General features: G+C 39.9%; 1 protein-coding gene and 1 pseudogene across 2 annotated transcripts; one reads left to right on the top strand and one right to left on the bottom strand.

Annotated features, from left to right (window-relative positions):
• Positions 1-662: 662 nt before the first annotated feature.
• On the top strand, positions 663-14,201 carry ALDH2C4 (aldehyde dehydrogenase 2C4). 2 transcript variants are annotated; one of them, XM_077377634.1, is made up of 9 exons: positions 663-880; positions 2,382-2,524; positions 9,687-10,070; positions 11,120-11,209; positions 11,865-12,038; positions 12,128-12,265; positions 12,365-12,502; positions 12,653-12,714; positions 13,716-14,201. In XM_077377634.1, the coding sequence occupies exons 1-9, from the start codon at positions 778-780 to the stop codon at positions 13,987-13,989; spliced, it is 1,506 nt and encodes a 501-aa protein (XP_077233749.1). In that variant the 5' UTR covers positions 663-777; the 3' UTR covers positions 13,990-14,201. The 2 variants fall into 2 exon arrangements, with proteins under 2 accessions (XP_077233749.1, XP_077233750.1); XM_077377635.1 differs by lacking the exons at positions 663-880; positions 2,382-2,524 and adding an exon at positions 5,126-5,332.
• A 1,228-nt stretch (positions 14,202-15,429) lies between these two features.
• On the bottom strand, positions 15,430-18,263 carry LOC143875927 (MDIS1-interacting receptor like kinase 2-like; annotated as a pseudogene).
• Positions 18,264-18,949: the final 686 nt, after the last annotated feature.

Here is an 18,949-nt window from a genome sequence, read left to right as displayed (position 1 = left end):
ATTTGGAGGGTATTTTTGCAAAACATTTCGGATCGTGACTATCCAATGGGCATCTGTGGCGTGCCCATACACAATCCAAAAATTTTCGGATCCCAGATTTGATGATCCGAAATATGCCCATGGATCCTATTCATATGTTTAGATCCCGTTCATTAACGTTCGGATTCGGACGATCCATCGGGCCGTCTGGATCCATTGACACCCCTAAATGTAGCTGTTCTCTCATGCAAAAGTAAGCCGTGAAATGCTATTGGGCAAAATTCCCTAACGGATCCCTTGTTTAAAGTATAAAATTTTTGGTTAGGTCACGATTCATGTTGGGTAATCGATACAAACTCTAAATACAAAAAGATTTAAAACGGGCGATTCTACGTAGCATTAGGTTATATGTCTCGTTTGCCCCCACATGTTAGGTCACGTGTGATGTCGACATTCCGTCTAGCATTTATTTTTACCCCCTGCATTACTTACACGCTCCACTAATAACGTAGTCTGACATAAAATTGCCCACTTTTCACGTCAAATCAGGTTATCAGGGGAGCGCACATGTAACTCAGGGGAGTGAAAATATCATCTAAGCAGACAAAAAACGGCAGCAGCCCAAAGGAAAGATACAAGCAAGTAGCCTTCTCCGTCGTGGCAGAACAGTCCACAAACGATAAAAATATAAAAGAAAGTCTTCTAACAAGAAGCAGATCAAAAGGAAGAAACTCTTCAAATAAGAAGCATAGCCCAAAAGGAAGAAACGAGAGAGAAGGAAATTTTGTATGGTTTTCAATGGCAACTCATTCTAATGGAACCTCTGCTAATGAATTCAAGTTACCAGAAATCAAGTTCACCAAGCTCTTCATTAATGGAGAATTCGTCGATTCTATCTCAGGTTTTTCTTTTCTTTTCTCTTCTTTCTTCTTTAACCTTCTTACCCATTATCAATAATATTTGTGCTATGTTGAAGTTTGTTTTGGGCTTATTGTTTCAAGTAATATTTGAGGAGATTTCGTTGATTCTTTGTATTGGCTGTTGTTTAAAGATGTGTTTTCATTTGGGTTTTATCTTATTTCCTTTCTCTTTTAGAACCCATCAAATTTTTATTCATTTTATTTTTAGTTTTATTTATTTTTACATGCTTAGGAAGATTTTACTTGGTTGGCTTTCATTGGTAAACCCGTCTTATCAACCGTACACGTGGCATTTTCTGGCTATCGGATTGTTAATCTAGTGGGGTATGATGATCCTAATTCTTCGATATCTATCATAAAAGATTTTGATCGACGGTTTAGGATCACCCGATCAACTAGATCAATGGAGTCGGTCGGAAAGAATCGTGAATCAGGCAGTTCTTTGCATCATTGAATTTTTAATTTAATCATTATTAATCTAAAGATGTCTATATTTTAATTGAGATTTGAGAGGCAATTTCGCAGAAAGCCATTTGGCTCACTTTCGCAGGAGGAACAGCCACATCGGATGAATAAATGAATAAGACAAAATCTTCTACAAGTAGTTGTTCCCTCCTGCAAAAGTGAGCCACACTGGCTTTCCGCAAAGTTGCCTTAATTTGTCTTTTTATTCGACTTTATCATAGACAATATTCCGTATATAGAAGGTTTCCTATAAATATATTTATCAACTCAATGCCTTGAGGATTGTGTTTTTGGCACCCTCATTTCCAATAAGGGTTTTTACTTCTTAGGCAACGTTATTATACACCATTGTTCAGTGTATCATCTATCATCCACCATTGATTTCACCTTGAGATCTGAGATGCTTTAGTATATTTAACATTTAAAGTCTACTTATTGACTGAACCCCTATGGCCCAAGCTATTAAATAATTTGTTTCTATGACACCCTCTGTTCTTATTTTAATACTTTTTTATGGTGACACTTTTCTCTTATTTGCTACTGACCAAAATTTCAATTGACTATTCTCTTCATTATAGTAAGGAACTTTAAAAGCTCCCACTAAGGGGCACAACTCGGGTGGGGTTGGGCTCAACCCGCCCAACCCCACCCAACCCGAAGAACCTTTTTTCCAACCCAAATCTGATCCTACCCAATTTCCAACACAATGACGTTCGACACGAGACGACCCGACCCGAGGAACCCTTTTTTCAAACCCGACCCGAGTTCAAAACCGTCCCAACCCAAATTTTTAAGCTTAGAAAAAAAATTCATAAAAAATGTCAGGTTGAACTCGGTCGGGTTGCCCAAACCCTCAACCTGAACCCGACCCGACTCCTTTTCGGGTTGAACCTGACCCGAGTTGCACCCCTAATTCAAATAGCAGAACAGAAGGTTAGACTCTTTCTTCAGTTCCCATTAATGTTCTTTTAATTAATTTAAGAGTTTCCATTTTGTCTTCTTATGAAAATTGAATAGGTAAAACTTTTGAAACGATCGATCCCCGAAACGGAGAAGTGATAGCGAGAATAGCGGCAGGAGACAAAGAAGACGTTGATTTGGCAGTAAAGGCTGCTAGAGAAGCTTTTGACCATGGAAAATGGCCTCGTATGTCTGGATTTGTAAGATTATTTTTTCCCTATTCTCCATTTTCATTTTCTTCGTTCTCGTTTTTAAAATCAATTCTAAAAACGTGTTAAATTATTTTAACTTTATGCGCGTAAGGTCTTCTAGATAAGAGAGATTTGCACGTAAATTAGCCATTGAAAATCAAGTTAAGTCCTCAAGTTCTCACATTAAAGAAAAAGGAAAGAAGCTGCGCCAAGGTGCTTCAATAAACATGCGCTCCACTTGTTTGTCGTGTAGCATTTAAAGGGTTTAAAGAGCTTTTTGAGAACCGTAATATCCTCTTAAATTCCTTTAAATACTACACGAGAACCGTAATATCCTCTTAAATCCCTATAAATAATACACGACAAACAAGTTGACCCCTTGTTTATCGAAACACCTTGGCGCAGATATCATTTCCCAAAAAGAAAGTACTTCTTTTTTGTATAGCATAATAGACTTAATAGTTGAGCAAGATAGGGACAGAAACGAAAAAAGAGGTTTTATATGATGTGTGCATGTGAAGTCTAGTATTTTTCAGAAAGTACAGTGAGGCCCACTTCTTAAGATGATCTAAATAGTTCATTTGATGGGCAACCACGTAAATAGGTCGTACTACAAAATCATCTTCATAGGATGATCTTAACCCTCGGATTTGAAAAGGGGCTGCACATTATAAAAACCTTTAAGCAAATTAGAAGGAAAAATGCCCCAAACTAATGGGTTAATTTGAAAAATGCACCTAACTAATGGGTTAATTTGATTAGCTTCTCAATAATATGGATAATACGGCATAGAGAGTTTGACCCGTAAAAGATCCACCATCATAAGCAAATCAATAAAAAATCTAGACTTAGATTTTATATTAGTTTTTGTGACGATTAGTGGGTCAAAGACCAGCTAAAAGCTAAAGTTACTTCAAGGAAAGTTTCCACATGGTAGAACCTCTTGACTCTATATTATTTTTTTTAGTATAACTTGGCATGGTTCTGTAGGCCAGATTTTCCTGATAAGGTTGTATTAGCTAGACGTCAAGACGTAGTGTTCTGTGGCCGCCATAGATGACTCCTTCACCCTCTTTGAAAATTAACTTTGTGGTATGAATTATACGCATTAAAACCCGACTAAATAATAAAACACATGAAAGAAAGAAGTTAGCTCCATATTGAAATCATGTATAACACAAATAGGACAATGTAAATCAGCCCAACTGTGCAAATTCTTTAGGATCAATTCTAACCATTAGTTCCACACAAGACCATATCTATTCAATTTTTACTCACAGGGGCCTTCAATTTATGATAACATCTGTTCAAACTAACTATGATAATATCATTTCTTTCTAAACTGTGGAAAGTCGAAATTTTCCTAGAAAAAAAATTTCGTTCAGAAATGTTTTTCTTGCAATCCAAACCAGGCCTAAGATTAAGGCTTTAAAAAAAAATAACATTTTCGCTTCTCTTGGCAAGAATGCCAAAATAAAAAATAGGGATTTGCTGGGGACCATTGCAAATGGCATTTCACAGATGGTCTGTCTCATGTCAGACCAGCCACAGAGTGAATGATGACAAAATCCTATGTGACTGGTCTGACATGTGACAGACCAGACCAGCCACAGAGTGAATGATGACAAAATCCTATGTGACTGGTCTGACATGTGACAGACCATCTGCATGGTCCCTAGCAATGCCTTATGCATTGTCCCTAGCAAATCCCTAAAAACGATATGTGTGTCTGTCAATTTATTGGGGTAGGGAATATGTGTCTGTCAATGTTAATGAGCTCACTTCTTTATTGAAGTAGGGATGTGTCTGTCAATTTATAAAACAGATCGAGTGTGACGTTGCCAAAAAAAGAGTAGAATACGGCTATCCGGCACACTATGTTTCGATAATGGGATGAACTCACCTGTTATAAATGTTTTAACAACCGGCTGTCAAAGGCTGTTTCAATTCTTAGGGGTGCAACTGGGGTCGGGTTGGATTGAGTTGAGGCCAACCATAATCCAATCCAACATACCATTCCCTCAACCCGAACCCGAGCTTCAGGTCAAGGATGGCCAACCTTGACCCAACCCGCTTCTAAATCTTTCAACCCTTACCCAAGCCATCTAACCTGCTTTTTCCAAATCGGCCAAGCTTGGTTTAGGTGAACCTACTGCCAAACATAAAAATACAAAAATAAATAAATAAATAAAAATAACCTAAATAACTCACGATAAAAGAGGACGGAGTGGGGTTCGGGTTTGGTCAGGTTGCCCAGGGCCTCAACCTTGACCCTACCCGAAATAAAATTGGATAGGCTTTTCCCAACCCAACCCGACCCGAGGAAATGCCAATCCAACTGGAGCCAAAATCTGGTTGAGTGCAACCACCCCTACGCGGAAAGCTCTCTTCACTTGTTCAGCCTTTGCAACTTTTTTTGAACAAGCCTTTGCAACTTATTAAATGTAAAACATATGAAACTAGATGAGTTCATTCCATTACTAAAAATTGTCTTGTGGGAATGGGTATCCAAAAAATGATGGTTAGGAAGCTCACCTCAGACACCCACGCTAACCCAGCTCCGTCCCAGGCACGCTACTCTAGGGCTAGTCCATTGCCCCTCCTCCCACACCATATACTTCCCTTTGCATCCTCCCCCACAAGGAGACTCTATCCCTGCACACTGCATTCAACTGAACTTCACTCTTCCACAATTACAATCCCCTGCAATGGAGCCTTCACTAGATCATCCCCAAGCCTCTTCCACAGATTCTTTCCTGGGTTCGTCATCAACTGTAAGGGATTCAAATCTTCTCTCTTGGGAACTCATATCACCAGGTATGTGTTTGATTTCTCTACTAAATGTGCCTGGTTTGTCTTCTACTTTTGAATCTTTGCATGAAGGGGGGAAGCCATTACGGGGGTAAATGACACTTTTTCTCTAGGGGTAATGCATTCAGATCCAAACCCAGTTGAGGAATTTGTTAGAGAATAAAATCAGATATTTGATTAGGCAATCAAGTTTAGATTAGGATTATCTTTTCAAATCTTGGTTTTATCTACTTTCTATGTTTATCTCATTGAGTTTTCTATACACACACACTCATTAGGGATTGGTTTTAAATCATCCAGGCATCCAAGATTAATAGAAAATCTCAGCCTTTATCAGAATTAGCAGATTCAGGTGAACATTTAGAGACAGTCAGGAGTGTGAATATCAATGAGAATGAAGCAGATCATGGGTTACAGTTTGGAAAGAGATCTAAGAGGAAGTTAGAAACAATGTCATAAGGTTGTGGGAATCAGGAGGATCAATTGGCTCTAGTTCCAGTAGTCGAGGAAGAAATATTTTCTCTTGATTGGGCAGATTTGGAGAATAAGCTAAAGAATTTGGTGAATAACCATGTGCATCAGATCATTAGAACCATAGGTTTATCCTTCTCAGGCCATGAAGTAGACCTACATAGGTGATTCGTAAGTGCAGCTGAAGGATCCCCATGAGAATAACCGCTTGGAAAATACTAGAAGATATTCCACCTGCATTCTTCAGGGAATTATGATTGTCCAACAGCAAGCAAAAGCAGAGGAAGACGAAGAGGAAAAGGAGGAGATTTAAGATCTCCTAAGGGAAAAACCTCATGCTAGAGTTGCCTGATGAAGCTTCTTAGCTGGAATGTGAGGGGTTTGGGTGCCAAGGATAATATAAGTGTAGTTAAAGAATTGGATCCATTCCCTGAAACCTCGAATTGTTCTATTCAGGAAACTAAGATGGACGTAATGAATAGAACTGTCATTAGAGATTTAGGTTGCAGGGTCTGTTGGAACTTTGCAATTCATAATACGGAGGACTTTGCGGGAGGAATTTTGGTGATTTGGGATACCTCGGTTTTTGACCTAGTCCTTGAAGTTCAAGGCTCTCTCTCTCTCTCTTTAATGGTGGTGCTAAGGAGAAATGATTGGATCAGTATGGACTTTTACATAAGTGTATGTGCCTAACCTGTCAAGTGTCAACAGATCGCCATAGGCTGTGGGAGGAGCTTGATGATATAAGGAGTAGATGTCCTTGCCCATGGTGCATCGTACGAGATTTTAAATTGACTAGATTAGTGGAAGGGAGGTTGGGTGCAGTAGGAGTTTCCCTGACATGGAAGCTTTATCTAATTTCATCAACAGACATGAGCTCATTGACCTTCCTTTATGCTATGTTTGGTTGCTTGGACTGGCTCGGAGAGTAGTGGAATAGGAAGTCAAAGGGAAGAGACAAGAATTTTGATTTGCCTAGAATTACCTCGGAAAATTGTGTAGTAGTGTTTGGTTGCACTGCAAATAATGGGAGAGTAGGAGAAAAAGTAGGGGGTGTCATTACCAATATATGGAGAGAGGAGAGAGAGGGAAGAGAGAGATAGAGAGAGCATCATTCCCTAGAAATTTCAGCCATAATTCTTTGCTTTGGAATAAGGGGACAAGAAAGAGACAAGCAATCATTACATGAGAGAAATCCAAGGGAATCAATGGGAGTCCAATGCATTTTGGCAACCAAACGTGGAATAGCATGCCAAATCCAAACCAAATTCCGACGGCTGCCGAGCTTTTGTGCAACCAAACGAAGCATTAAGCAGAACTCAATTCACTTGAGCTAGAAACCAAAACATGAGCAGAATTGACTGACTCTTGATTTGCTCAGGTTGGATTAGTAGGAATCAAGATGTTTATCAGTTCATTCTTCCTAGAACTAGACCCCCTGTTGTTTTTTATCCTTGTCTAGAATCATGGGGGCCTCACCCTTTTCGTTTTGAGCTAGCTTGGTTCGAAATCCCCTATGCTTTAGCCGACACTTTGAATTTATTGTTGACACACGTGTCATGCCGTGTCCGACACGACACGCATGTCGACACTCCTTTGGACACTTTTAAAGGTATTGCTAGAAGTGTTAGACTTAATGTGGGCATGTGGACACTTTTTTGTACTATGTCGAGTGTGACATTCAGTTTTATTATTGTTAGGGGTAAAATCGGCACCCCCTTTGAGATCATGACACTTGTCGCCAGATCAGCGAGCAACCCACATGGCCTCAACGCCAACTCCTCTGAAGGCCATTCTCCACGATCTTGCCTGCCACGTCACCAGCAACCGTTAGGATTCAGACCACATGAGCATGTTCCCCAATAGCATTCCTCCAGCTGGGACATGCATGATATATATTCTTGATCACCTCCCGGACAATCCTAGGAGGACACACAACACATACACCAGGCCACAGAATATGTCCCCCTAAAAAAGGGACACTTCACGCTCAAACCAACAGATTGGAACCTCCAACTTTCTCCTCAAGCTAGCTCCTCTACTCCCTCTTCTCCGCCAATAGCCACCACAGACCACCGCATCACCAACATCTGGTAAAACGTTCCGAACCACAATATTTTAGCTCCGATTGATTTATCCTGGCCGGCTTTATCCTGTGGTGCATATTTCTGACTTGAGCGTCGGAGTGGCTTCCCAAAGCCATAGCTCCGAGACCCCTAACGCTTTCCCTGTGAGCGCAGGTCTATAGGTGGCGATCCTCTACTAGACGTACGCTCACAGGGGTGGAAATCTGCGTTATCAATTATTGAATATTATGTTTACATCTTTTATTGTTGTGAAAATCTGCAGGGAAAATCCGATCTAATTGTGCACAAATTAAACATAAAAGTAAAAGTAATCACAAGCCACAAGATGAAGACCAAGATTTTACATGGTTCAGCCAAGCGTACTTCCACGGGTGTTGGGGAAAATCAGTATTCACTGTCCTCGTAGTGACACGTGGCGAGGACTGACAAAAGGCACGCCACTTCCCACACGTGCGGCGCCACCCTGAGGGCCAATTAATGCCTCACGGGCATTAATTGTCCGCTTGCTGTGCCATTATTATCCCCTCACCAATGAAGCTATGACACGTAGCACTCATAACGAGTTACGGTATAGGAGCTTCTCTCGCTATAAAAGCCCACATGCTCGAAGGTACCAGGATCCCTTTTTTCAGACCACTCCTTCATCTCCAACCTTTGAAACTCTCAGATAAGCTTGCACTTGTTATTTCTATCACTTGGCTTTAATTGTGGTACAGATATCTGACTTGAGCGTCGGAGTGGCTTCTCAGAGACAAAGATTAGGGACCCCTAACGCTTTCTCTGTGAGTGTAGATCACAGATTGGAGCTCTACAGACCCTTGGATTAGGGAACCAGATTTTGGCATCATCCACGAGCAAGAAACACGATCTTCCACTCTGAGAAAACAATATACAAGGATTTCAATGGATTAAACCCAAACCCACAAACCCGCTACCCTTCCTCGCTCTCTCACCTAAAACCGTACAAGAGAGTAACCCAAGAGAAAACCCGAAAGAAAACCCAAGAGAAAAACCCCGAGAAGAACCCAAGAACCCAAGAAAACACTCAAGAAGAAACCGTTTTTCTCTCTCTTTCTCTCTCCTCCCCTAAAAATATGAACTATCATTCATGGTAGATAAGATATTATTGATGAGATAAGGTAGATTGTGATATTTATATAGCAAAATGCTAGTTCTAGCCCTTATCTTATTCTTAGTCTTTTCCCAAAAATGACTATTTTTGTGTCTCTTGTTTTGTTTTTAGAAAATATAGGCTACCTTTATGAAAAGACAATGGTAATGTATGTTATTTGGAAGAAAAGAGAAGCAAAAGACAGCTGAAATATGACTTCCCATTTCACATAATGTATATGTATCTATGTATAAAAATGATGGTCCTGTATAGATTGTCCTCTGCCCTTCATTTCTCTTTTGTTGTTTTTAGGGTAGTGGTTTTATCTCAGGGGTTCTCCCCATGTTGTTTGTTGAGACAAGGCGGCTAGTCATCTTCTTTTGTATTTCTAATCTTTGAATCATACACATTTTCCAATCCGCTCCGGGGTCATATTTTTTCCCAGTCAAAAAATGTATATAAATCAGGGATTTGCTAGGGACCATCACAAAGGGCATTTTGCGACCAGGCTGTTGCATGAGACCAGCCACCTCAGATGAATTAAATGGATAAGACGAAAAATGAGCCTGAGTGGCTGCTCTCTCATGCAACAGCCCGGCTGCGAAATGCCTTCTGCGATGGTCCCTAGCCAATCCCTATAAATTATGTAAAGACTTCTCGCTGACTTTTTTTTTTCTTGAATGATTTTTAGGAGAGGGGGAAGATAATGCATAAATTTGCTGATCTGATAGAGCAACATTTAGAAGAATTGGCTGCCCTCGATAGTATGGATGGTGGGAAGTTGTTCTTTTTTAATAAGGTATTAGATATCCCTGGCTCAGCAGAAACCCTTCGTTATTATGCGGGTGCCGCTGATAAGATTCACGGAGAGACGTTGAAGATGTCGAGTGCATACCATGCATACACGTTGCGAGAGCCAATCGGGGTAGTCGGCCACATCATCCCCTGGAACTTCCCTACTGTCATGTTCTTCATGAAGGTCAGCCCTGCACTGGCCGTTGGTTGCACCATGATCGTCAAGCCTGCGGAACAGACTCCGTTGTCTGCTCTCTACTATGCCCACCTTGCTAAATTGGTAATTTCTATCATCTTTCCATGCCTAATCACACAAACATATTTGAGCATGTTTGGCAATCATGAAAATATTTTTCTGAATTTTTCCATGGAAAATGATTTTTTAAAGGTTTGCTAACTTGTATGCCCTGTCTGGATTGTATGATTTTTCTTGAAAAGTTGGAAAAGAAAAACTTTTCCAGAATTTCCTGCTTTTAGATTGTTGATTATATATGATTAAAAGCAACTTGAACCATGGCAGTTCAAGTTTTATCTCCAGAGACCTTTAATTTAGGGAAATGATTTCAGCGCTCCAATGTTTTGATAAACTTTGTCGTGTAGTATTTAAAGGGCTGTTAGAGGAAATATTATGGTTCTCAAAAAGCTCTTATAGCGCTTTAAATACTACATGACAAACATGGGAGCGCATGTTTATCAAAACATTGGAGCACTGAAATCATTTCCCTTAATTTATTATGATATAACTTTAATTTATCATTTCCTTCGAAATTTTGGAAACAAGAAATACTTTTCTACGACCCAAACAGGGCATTAGGGAAAAATTATTTCAGTTAAAAACTTCCACCTAACCAAACCTTGGAAAAATCATTTTCCAAAGGAAAATTTTATGTTACCAAACAGACCAAAAAATGTAACATAGGCCTTCACAAGTGTGCTAGCCAGAAGTCAAATCTAGTTATGTATTTCGAAAAAATACCACAATACTTAGAGGAATTGATATCCATACTCCCTCGTTTCAATATTGGCACTCCCCTCTGCACTTTACTCTTTCTAATTAATTGTAGCAGGCTATTACAATTTCCAAAGGGGAAATGATTTTGCATGTAAGTGCACAATGTAAGTGATTCAAACGTCCTATATGCAGTTTTGATCGTCAATGGTTCAGTAGACCGCTATCTGATAAAGAGTTGAGGGCCCAACTCTCGATGGGTTTCACGGGGAGATCTATACTTTTTTTATGTTACACCATATCTTTGATGTAAGCGAACGATTATATTCCTTTTGTGCTGTAACATTCTGAAATGTTTTTTGTTTGTATGTAATTTGAAGGCTGGTATCCCTGATGGAGTTATCAACGTTGTTACCGGATTTGGATCCACTGCAGGAGCTGCCATTTGCTCCCACATGGACGTTGACAAAGTGAGCTCTCTCTCTCTCTCTCTCTCTCTCTCTCTCTCTCTCTCTCTCTCTCTCTCTCTCTCTCTCTCTACTTAGCCTAACGTGTTCCATGAACCGTAGAGCTTTTGGCATATTAGTTATGTGTAACATTTAGTATCATTTAGTACAAGAACAGCAACTAGGTCACATGTTCAAGTCATGGAAGGAGCGACCTGTGGAGAGGACTACTTGGAAAGGGCTACATAGTAAAAAGGCATGTGTGAAAGCAGCAATAGTGAAGTTGCCATACAGTGGGCCAGTGCAGAATGAGTGACCTCTAGAAATGGCTACCTATAGAAAAAGCTAGAGGGAAAGTCGCCACATAGTGGGTCACCAAGTACGGCTGATTCGGAAGCATGGTGGAATGTTACGGTCCTAAGTGGGGGCCCACCTAGGTATGGAACTAGGTGGGACCCAACTTGGTACGAGACATATTTAATTAAAGGGCTTAGTGTAATGTGTTCCATGAGTCCTTGTGCATTTGGTGTATTGGTTAGGTACCTAATATTTTGCTAGTGGAGGTTGCTAGCAATGTGCTATATTTAATTGACATTTTTTGATCAATGAACTACAATTGACTAGGTTTTTATCTTTTATCATATCCAAGTCCCACACAACTAACTACTGCTGGTTTCAGATTAGTTTCACAGGTTCTACAGAGGTTGGGAGGCTAGTAATGCAAGCAGCAGCAACCAGCAATCTGAAGGCTGTTTCACTTGAATTAGGCGGGAAGTCGCCTCTCATAATTTTTGATGATGCCGATGTAGACATGGCCGTTGAGCTTGCCCACTTGGCCATATTTTTTAACAAGGCAATGCTGATTTCTTCTATACTCTACTCATTTTTATTGAGATTTCAATGATCCAAGACATCAACTTTTGGCAATGGCTTAATTTTCAGGGAGAAATTTGTGTAGCGGGTTCTCGGGTTTATGTTCAAGAAGGGATTTATGACGAATTTGTGAGGAAGTCGGCAGAAAAAGCCAAGAGACGGGTAGTCGGAGACCCTTTTGATCCCCATGTTGAGCAAGGGCCTCAGGTGTGTATATGATCGTATATACACCGGACATTTAGTGTATATGCTATTGAGCAACTTCTGTTTCTTATGAATAATCTCGTTTAAGCTGTGGTGGAGCAGGTGGATAAGAAGCAATTCGAAAAGATCCTTGCTTACATTGAGCATGGTAAGAAAGAGGGTGCTACTTTGTTAACAGGAGGCAAACCTTTCGGTGACAAAGGCTATTACATTGAACCCACAATCTTCACAGACGTCAAGGTATAGACACTTACTACATCTGAATTCTAAGTACACCTATGCTTCAACGTATGTGATTCTGTGTTTTGAGACATTTTGGAAGTGCATGCATTTACATTTTTCAAAACTGGTATAAATTCACATTATGGGTGGTTTCATATACACTGGCAGGAGGATATGCTAATAGCCAAGGATGAGATATTTGGACCCGTCATGTCTCTCATGAAATTCAAGTGAGTTTCTGCTGTTCTTTTTCTGCAATAGATATAGCATTCTTGGCCCATGTATAGCACGGCTGTAAAATAATGGGCCCACCCCCTCAAAACATGTGGTGTAAAATAGTGGGCCCCTCCTTGTATGCATGGGCTTGAATGGAGATCGTGGGACCTGCCCCCATCAAAACATGAGGTAAAATGGTGAGCCCCACCGGATTCATTGGTTTTGGTGGAGTTGGTGGGACTCACCTGGACTGGGTGGAGATGGTGGGCCCGCTCATGGGTGTAAAATGATGGGCCCTATATTGTGCATTAGTTTGGATAGAGATGGTGGTCCTTACCATAACACGGTGTAAAATGGTGGGCCCCACCCATGCTATGCATGTGGCGTAAAATAATGCGCCTCACATTATGAAAAGCTGTGTTGTATAATTGTGGGCCGCACCCATGCTATGTATAAGGTGTCAAAAAACTCCCACCATAATGATAATCCATGAATTTTTTCCAAGGAAAAAACTTTTTAAATAAAAAATTTCATGGAAAGAAAACGAATGACAAAAGAAACAAGTATAGAGAGAGAAAAATAATATAAAAACAAGCTTAAGTTCCATTACATTTTGCCCCTTTCATCATGTTTCCTCTCTCCCTTTTTTTATGTTTTGAAAATTGACATTTATTATTCCAAAGAGTGCCAAATAAGGGACAAGCTGTCCCTTAAAAGGCTATAACAGTACCACCCTCTACATACAGTAGAAATATCCATTGCATACTAGCCATTCCATTCCCCATTACATTACCCAACAGCCTAACTTGTATCGAATCCAACCATGTTTCCTCTCTCCCTTGAAAAAATTCGAAAAAATAGAGTTCAAAAAATGCAATGGTAACGGATACTTTATGGTAAAAGTTCACCTCCACCCCTTCATTCCCTCTAAAAAGAGTCACAAACTCCTAAAATACTCTAATAATAATCACACAATTTTCTTTAAGTTTCTTTTCTTTGCTGTTATTCTGTGTAGGACGGTTGATGAGGCAATTGAAAGAGGCAACAAGACAAGGTATGGGTTAGCAGCTGGGATTGTGACAAAGGACTTAAATGTGGCCAACAGGGTGTCCAGATCAATTCGAGCGGGTGTGATTTGGATCAACTGCTACTTTGCATTCGATAGGGACTGCCCTTATGGTGGGTACAAGATGAGCGGGTTTGGAAGGGATATGGGACTACATGCCCTAGATAAGTATCTCCAAACCAAGTCTGTTGTTACTCCCCTTTATGATTCTCCATGGCTTTAAGCTTATTTTTCATAAACAAGAACCCGAAAAGAGTTTGTTACCTGTCAATGTATGAAAAATGCTAGCTAAAAGCTTTTCCAAGGGTTAGATTCACGAATGAAAGTAGTACAAATAACGGTTTCCATTTGCAAGGAGGCTAGCAATGCTCATCGTATATTTACCCAACCCTCATGTGTTTATATATTCAATAACACACACACTCTCTCTCTCTCTCTCTCTCTCTCTCTATATATATATATATATATATATATATATATATATATACCTAACCCTCATGTGTTTATATATTCAATCTCTCTCTCTCTCGCGTGCGCGCGCAAACGCACACCAACTGATTCTCAGGTTCTTTCAGTTACTTATTTTTTTGGAATGGAACCCGTGACTCAACGGGATGTAACTTAGCCGTTAGAAATGAAATACACCTTCTTCTTCTTCTTTTCTTTCTTTTTTTATTCATAAATAAAATTGCATGAGTCTTAACAGAGTCTGGTATTACATTCCCAATCTTGAGACTTGATTCCCAATGCCTGGAATCACCTCACGATGGATAACCTTGACACAGGCTCACGATGTTTACGTTTGATACACTACCTACCTGTCGCTTGGAAAGAAGTACGAACCGATCTCAACTGTTTTGTGAGTTTTCCTCCACTTGCATCCTCACTACTAGGATCTCTTCCTGAGATTCTTCCAAGACCACCTGAACTGCTCCTCGGGCCATCTGCTTCGTCCTTGGTACCAAACTCAAACTTTGATACAAGATGATGCAATCCGAAAACCTGAAGGTTGCTTGTCAGGTTGCTCGTCACATAGCAGCAGAGGCAAAATAGACAACATAAAGAAGAAAAATGCCTTTAGATCACCCTTGTAAGGAATAGAAAACTTCGAACACCGTTGAAGGGGATAGGATTTACTTCGTTCCCGTCAAAGTGTATCTCAGAGTGAAACTGGAAAATACTCCTGCAGGGACTAATTCTAGCAACCCAAAAGTTCTTAAAGAACTCAAAAGACTAACGGAAAATTTTCATTCAATAATTCAAGAAAGTCCATTAGAATGGTTTGATAACAGCTAAGCAATTAATCTCAGCCGTCAATACAAAATAACTTAAATAAAACCTAAAAACTTGACTAAAGTAACCCTATAAATCATGTAATATACCTCTATCATGCCCGTAAATCGGTCATAACTTCCTCAAATTGTGTGATCTGAGGCTCGTTAGATAGGTTAGTTAAAAAACCTTTCTAATGATACCAAAATCAATCCAAAGGGTCAAGATTTAATCTCTGAAAAATTAGGGTACAATTAAGAGTCCGAAAATAAAAGTTGGCGAATAAGGGACTTATTCAACGCTGCACATTCTTGATTGTTTTCGCCTGCATCATTGTGGTTCTCAAACAACGTGGATGGTCACTAGCAATGAGTTTTTTCCTCTGATCCAACTATATGTCAATAGTTATAAGTTGATCTATCGTAATTACATGGAAAGGGTTTGAAAAAGGTAGCTTGCAAACAGATAGCTCCTGGGACACCTTCTTCATGGTTGGCCGAGGTTGTGGATCGGCACGTAAGCATGCAAGTGCTAGAGCCATTGCCAAAACCATTTTTTCCATTACATCAACTGTGGGAGGTGAGAGTTGTGAGTCTAACACATCCTTTAGCAGTATATTTTGGCAGATGAGCATAGTAATACTGGGATGAGTTCGCCCGGATGCCTTCCCATCAACACTTCTAGTGTTACCACACCAAAGCTGTAAACATCGCACTTCTCGGTCACACTCATCGTTTAAGCAAGCTCTGCGGGTAAAGAAAAAGTCCAATTTCAAAATTAAAAAAGAGGAGAACAATTTGGTCTATAGTCAGTATTGGATCAATGGTGGTTCCTAAAATTTCAGGTTCCACGCAAGGACATCTATCTGCAACAGAGACTGTTGATCTTGTACCTTAAATGAAGCTCAATTAACCAACGGTCTAGAATGTTGTTTTACCCGACATCCATTAGAATCAATGGATCCGATCAGGTGCAAAGTGCACAACAGGAGTCCAGAAAGTGTCTGTTAGGAAGGAGCCTAATAGTCACTATCCATTTAACATTTGTCCGAAAAACAAAAGATATGGTACCTGTTAGGTACCTTACCAATACACCAAAAGCTCTGGAGCTGATGGAACGTGTTAGGCAAGGCCCTTTAAACCTGTCTCATACAGGCTGGGTCCCACCCAGTCCCATACCTAGGTGGGCCTCCACTTGGGACCGTAACACTGCCATTAGAAATAAAGAACAAAAGATATGCATGCGACACTGGTTCAGCAACATACCTGGAGCAATATATCCGCAAGTACCCACAAGTGTAGACCAATTTGAAGAATCGGGTTTCAGAAGTCTAGCCGTGCCGAAGTCAGAAACACAGGCCTCATTTTCCAAATCTAACAAAATGTTGTTACTTGACAAGTCTCGATGCACAATCGGTATAGAGCAGTCATGGTGCATATAAGATAAAGCATGGGCTACTTCTTTAATAATTTCCACTCGTTTAATTCAATCCAACTCCATGGCTTCTTCTTCACTTGTTAGAATACTAGCCAAGCTTCCCCTTTCCTTGAATTCATAGACTAAAAACATGAATTGAGATTGAGAACAAAACCCATGAAGCTTCACTATGTTTCTATGTCGGATTTCAGTTAATGCGCATATGTCATTCCTAAAACTCTTTTCATCACTCTGATGATCACCTTCTTCTACTGGGTGAAGTTTCTTTACAGCTACCACCTGATCTGTAGTCAGCTTTGCTCTGTAAACAGCTCCATATCGTCCCACTGCGATGCAATATTTCACGTCAGAATCTTCTGTTGCTTTGATGATCTCTTTGTATAAGTTCTTCCCATCATAATTCCATATCGAAAAAAAGGTCTTCCATCTTCATTTCTACCTCCCCATTACTTATATTTCTCGCTCTTCTGCGAATAATATAAGAAATTCCCCCGCATGCAACTAGAAGAAACATGCCCAAAATTGGAGGAATAACGAAGATTACAACACTGTGGCCTCCTTTTGCATCACCATTGTTTATAAAAGAGGACTCGCAGGATGGCAAGTTATGTACATCACTGCATAAACCTTTGTTGTTGATGAATGCTTCATTTGGAGCTCGCTGAAAAGCTTCACTTTCAGGAAGAGGACCTTCTAGATCATTATATGAGAAATCAATTGACGATAGACTCAACATTTCTTTCAGGGAAGATGGAATAGAACCCGAGAGCCTATTGTGGGAGAGATTTAAGTTTTCCAGCATCTGTAGTTTACTGAGTTGTGGTGATATCTCCCCAGTAATCAAGTTATGACTAAGATCCAGAACACTTTGTAGCCTTGCTAAATTACCAATCTGAAATGGAATGCTTCCATTCAAATAATTCTGGCTCAATTTCAAATGCCACAATTTAAAGCACTCCCCCAGTTGTTGGGGTATTGCTCCACTTTGATTGTTCCTTGATAGGTCACTAATTTCTAGATTGGAAAGCTTTCCAATTTCTGGTGGTATCCAACCCGAAAGCTGATTATTGTTTAAGCTCAGGTTGAATAACAGAGACAATTTCTGCAAATCCTTGGGGATTTCTCCTACTAGATGATTGGATGAAAGGTCAAGAACTTCCAATTGACCCAACTGTCCAAGCTCTGGAGGTATCCTCCCTTTAATCTTGTTCATGGACATTTGTAACCTCGTCAAATTTAGGCATTCAGCCCATTGTGGTGAGAGCTCACCATAGAATCTGTTGTAGCTCAAGTCAACATATACAAGATTGGGAAATGCCAGTAAGCCTTCAGATATATTTTCTCTAAGTCGGTTGCCGTCAAGACGAAGTTGAATTAATCTCTTGCAATTTCTCAAATGTTTGAAGATGGGACCAACGAAGTGGTTGTTATCTGCACTGAAGTATTTTAGAGTTGCACTTCTACATATCTGTTCTGGTAAATAGCCAGAGAGGCTGTTGTTACTTAAATTGAGGAGGAGCAATTGTGTTAGATTCGAAATTTCCTGAGGCACTGGACCAAAGAATTGATTTTCACATAGGCGTAGATGTGTAAGTTTACTCAAATTACCCAAGGAGTGATTGAACCATAAAGATTGTTAGTCTCCAATTTTAGCACAAGCAAATTCTCCAGACTTCCAATCTCTTGGGGAATACTTCCAGAAATGTTATTCTCATAGAGAGACAAGTTGGTAAGCTTCGTGTTCCCTAGAGAGGGCGGGATGGAACCTGTTAGAAGGTTCGCCGACATGTCTAGCTTAACCAGTGTTTGTAGATTCCCTATTTCATGAGGGATAGAACCCGAAATTCGATTTTTGTGAACACTTAAGTTGGAAATTTTGGTCAGTTTCCAAGAGAGGATGAAATGGAACCTGTTAGAAGATTTTCAGACAAGTCTAGCTCAATCAAATTCTTAAGATTACCCATATAATGATCTAGAAGGTCCTCTTCCTGAAAGTCTAGCTCAATCAAATTCTTAAGATTTTCAGACAAGTCTAGCTCAGAGTGCAGTTATAATGCTCATTATCTTACATTTTAAGTTAATTGGGCGAGATAAATGTTCAAAAAATCTGGTCCATCTATTTTTTTCCTACGATCCAAACAATTCTTAATTCTTCTCTTAGGTCTTTCTATGGATGGGCCATGCATCAAAATTTCCAAGACTCTTTCACTTATTTGTAGAAATTATTAACCATGCTACTAAATCAGGTCAAGGACGATCCCGTGTTTGTTGGGAAGGGAGTCAAAGGTCTTCTTTCTTTCTAGTCTTGATCGTTTTAGTCTATACATGTGTGGAGTCGTCATTGTTCTAGTGGAAATATGGCGTGTTCATCAATATGGCAGGCTTCCTCTTCAAGAAACATGACTAATCTATATTCAAAGAAAAAGATTGAGAGAAATTATACGTTAAAAGGGCATGTAAACACCTAAAGGTGG

The sequence above is a fragment of the Tasmannia lanceolata genome, unplaced genomic scaffold (genome assembly GCF_043159265.1).
Source record: "Tasmannia lanceolata isolate RefF3 unplaced genomic scaffold, GAP_Taslan_0.1 ptg000004l, whole genome shotgun sequence".
In the NCBI taxonomy this organism is placed as follows: domain Eukaryota; kingdom Viridiplantae; phylum Streptophyta; class Magnoliopsida; order Canellales; family Winteraceae; genus Tasmannia; species Tasmannia lanceolata.
Note: the sequence above shows the minus strand (reverse complement) of the source record. Positions and strands in the feature narration are given on the sequence as shown.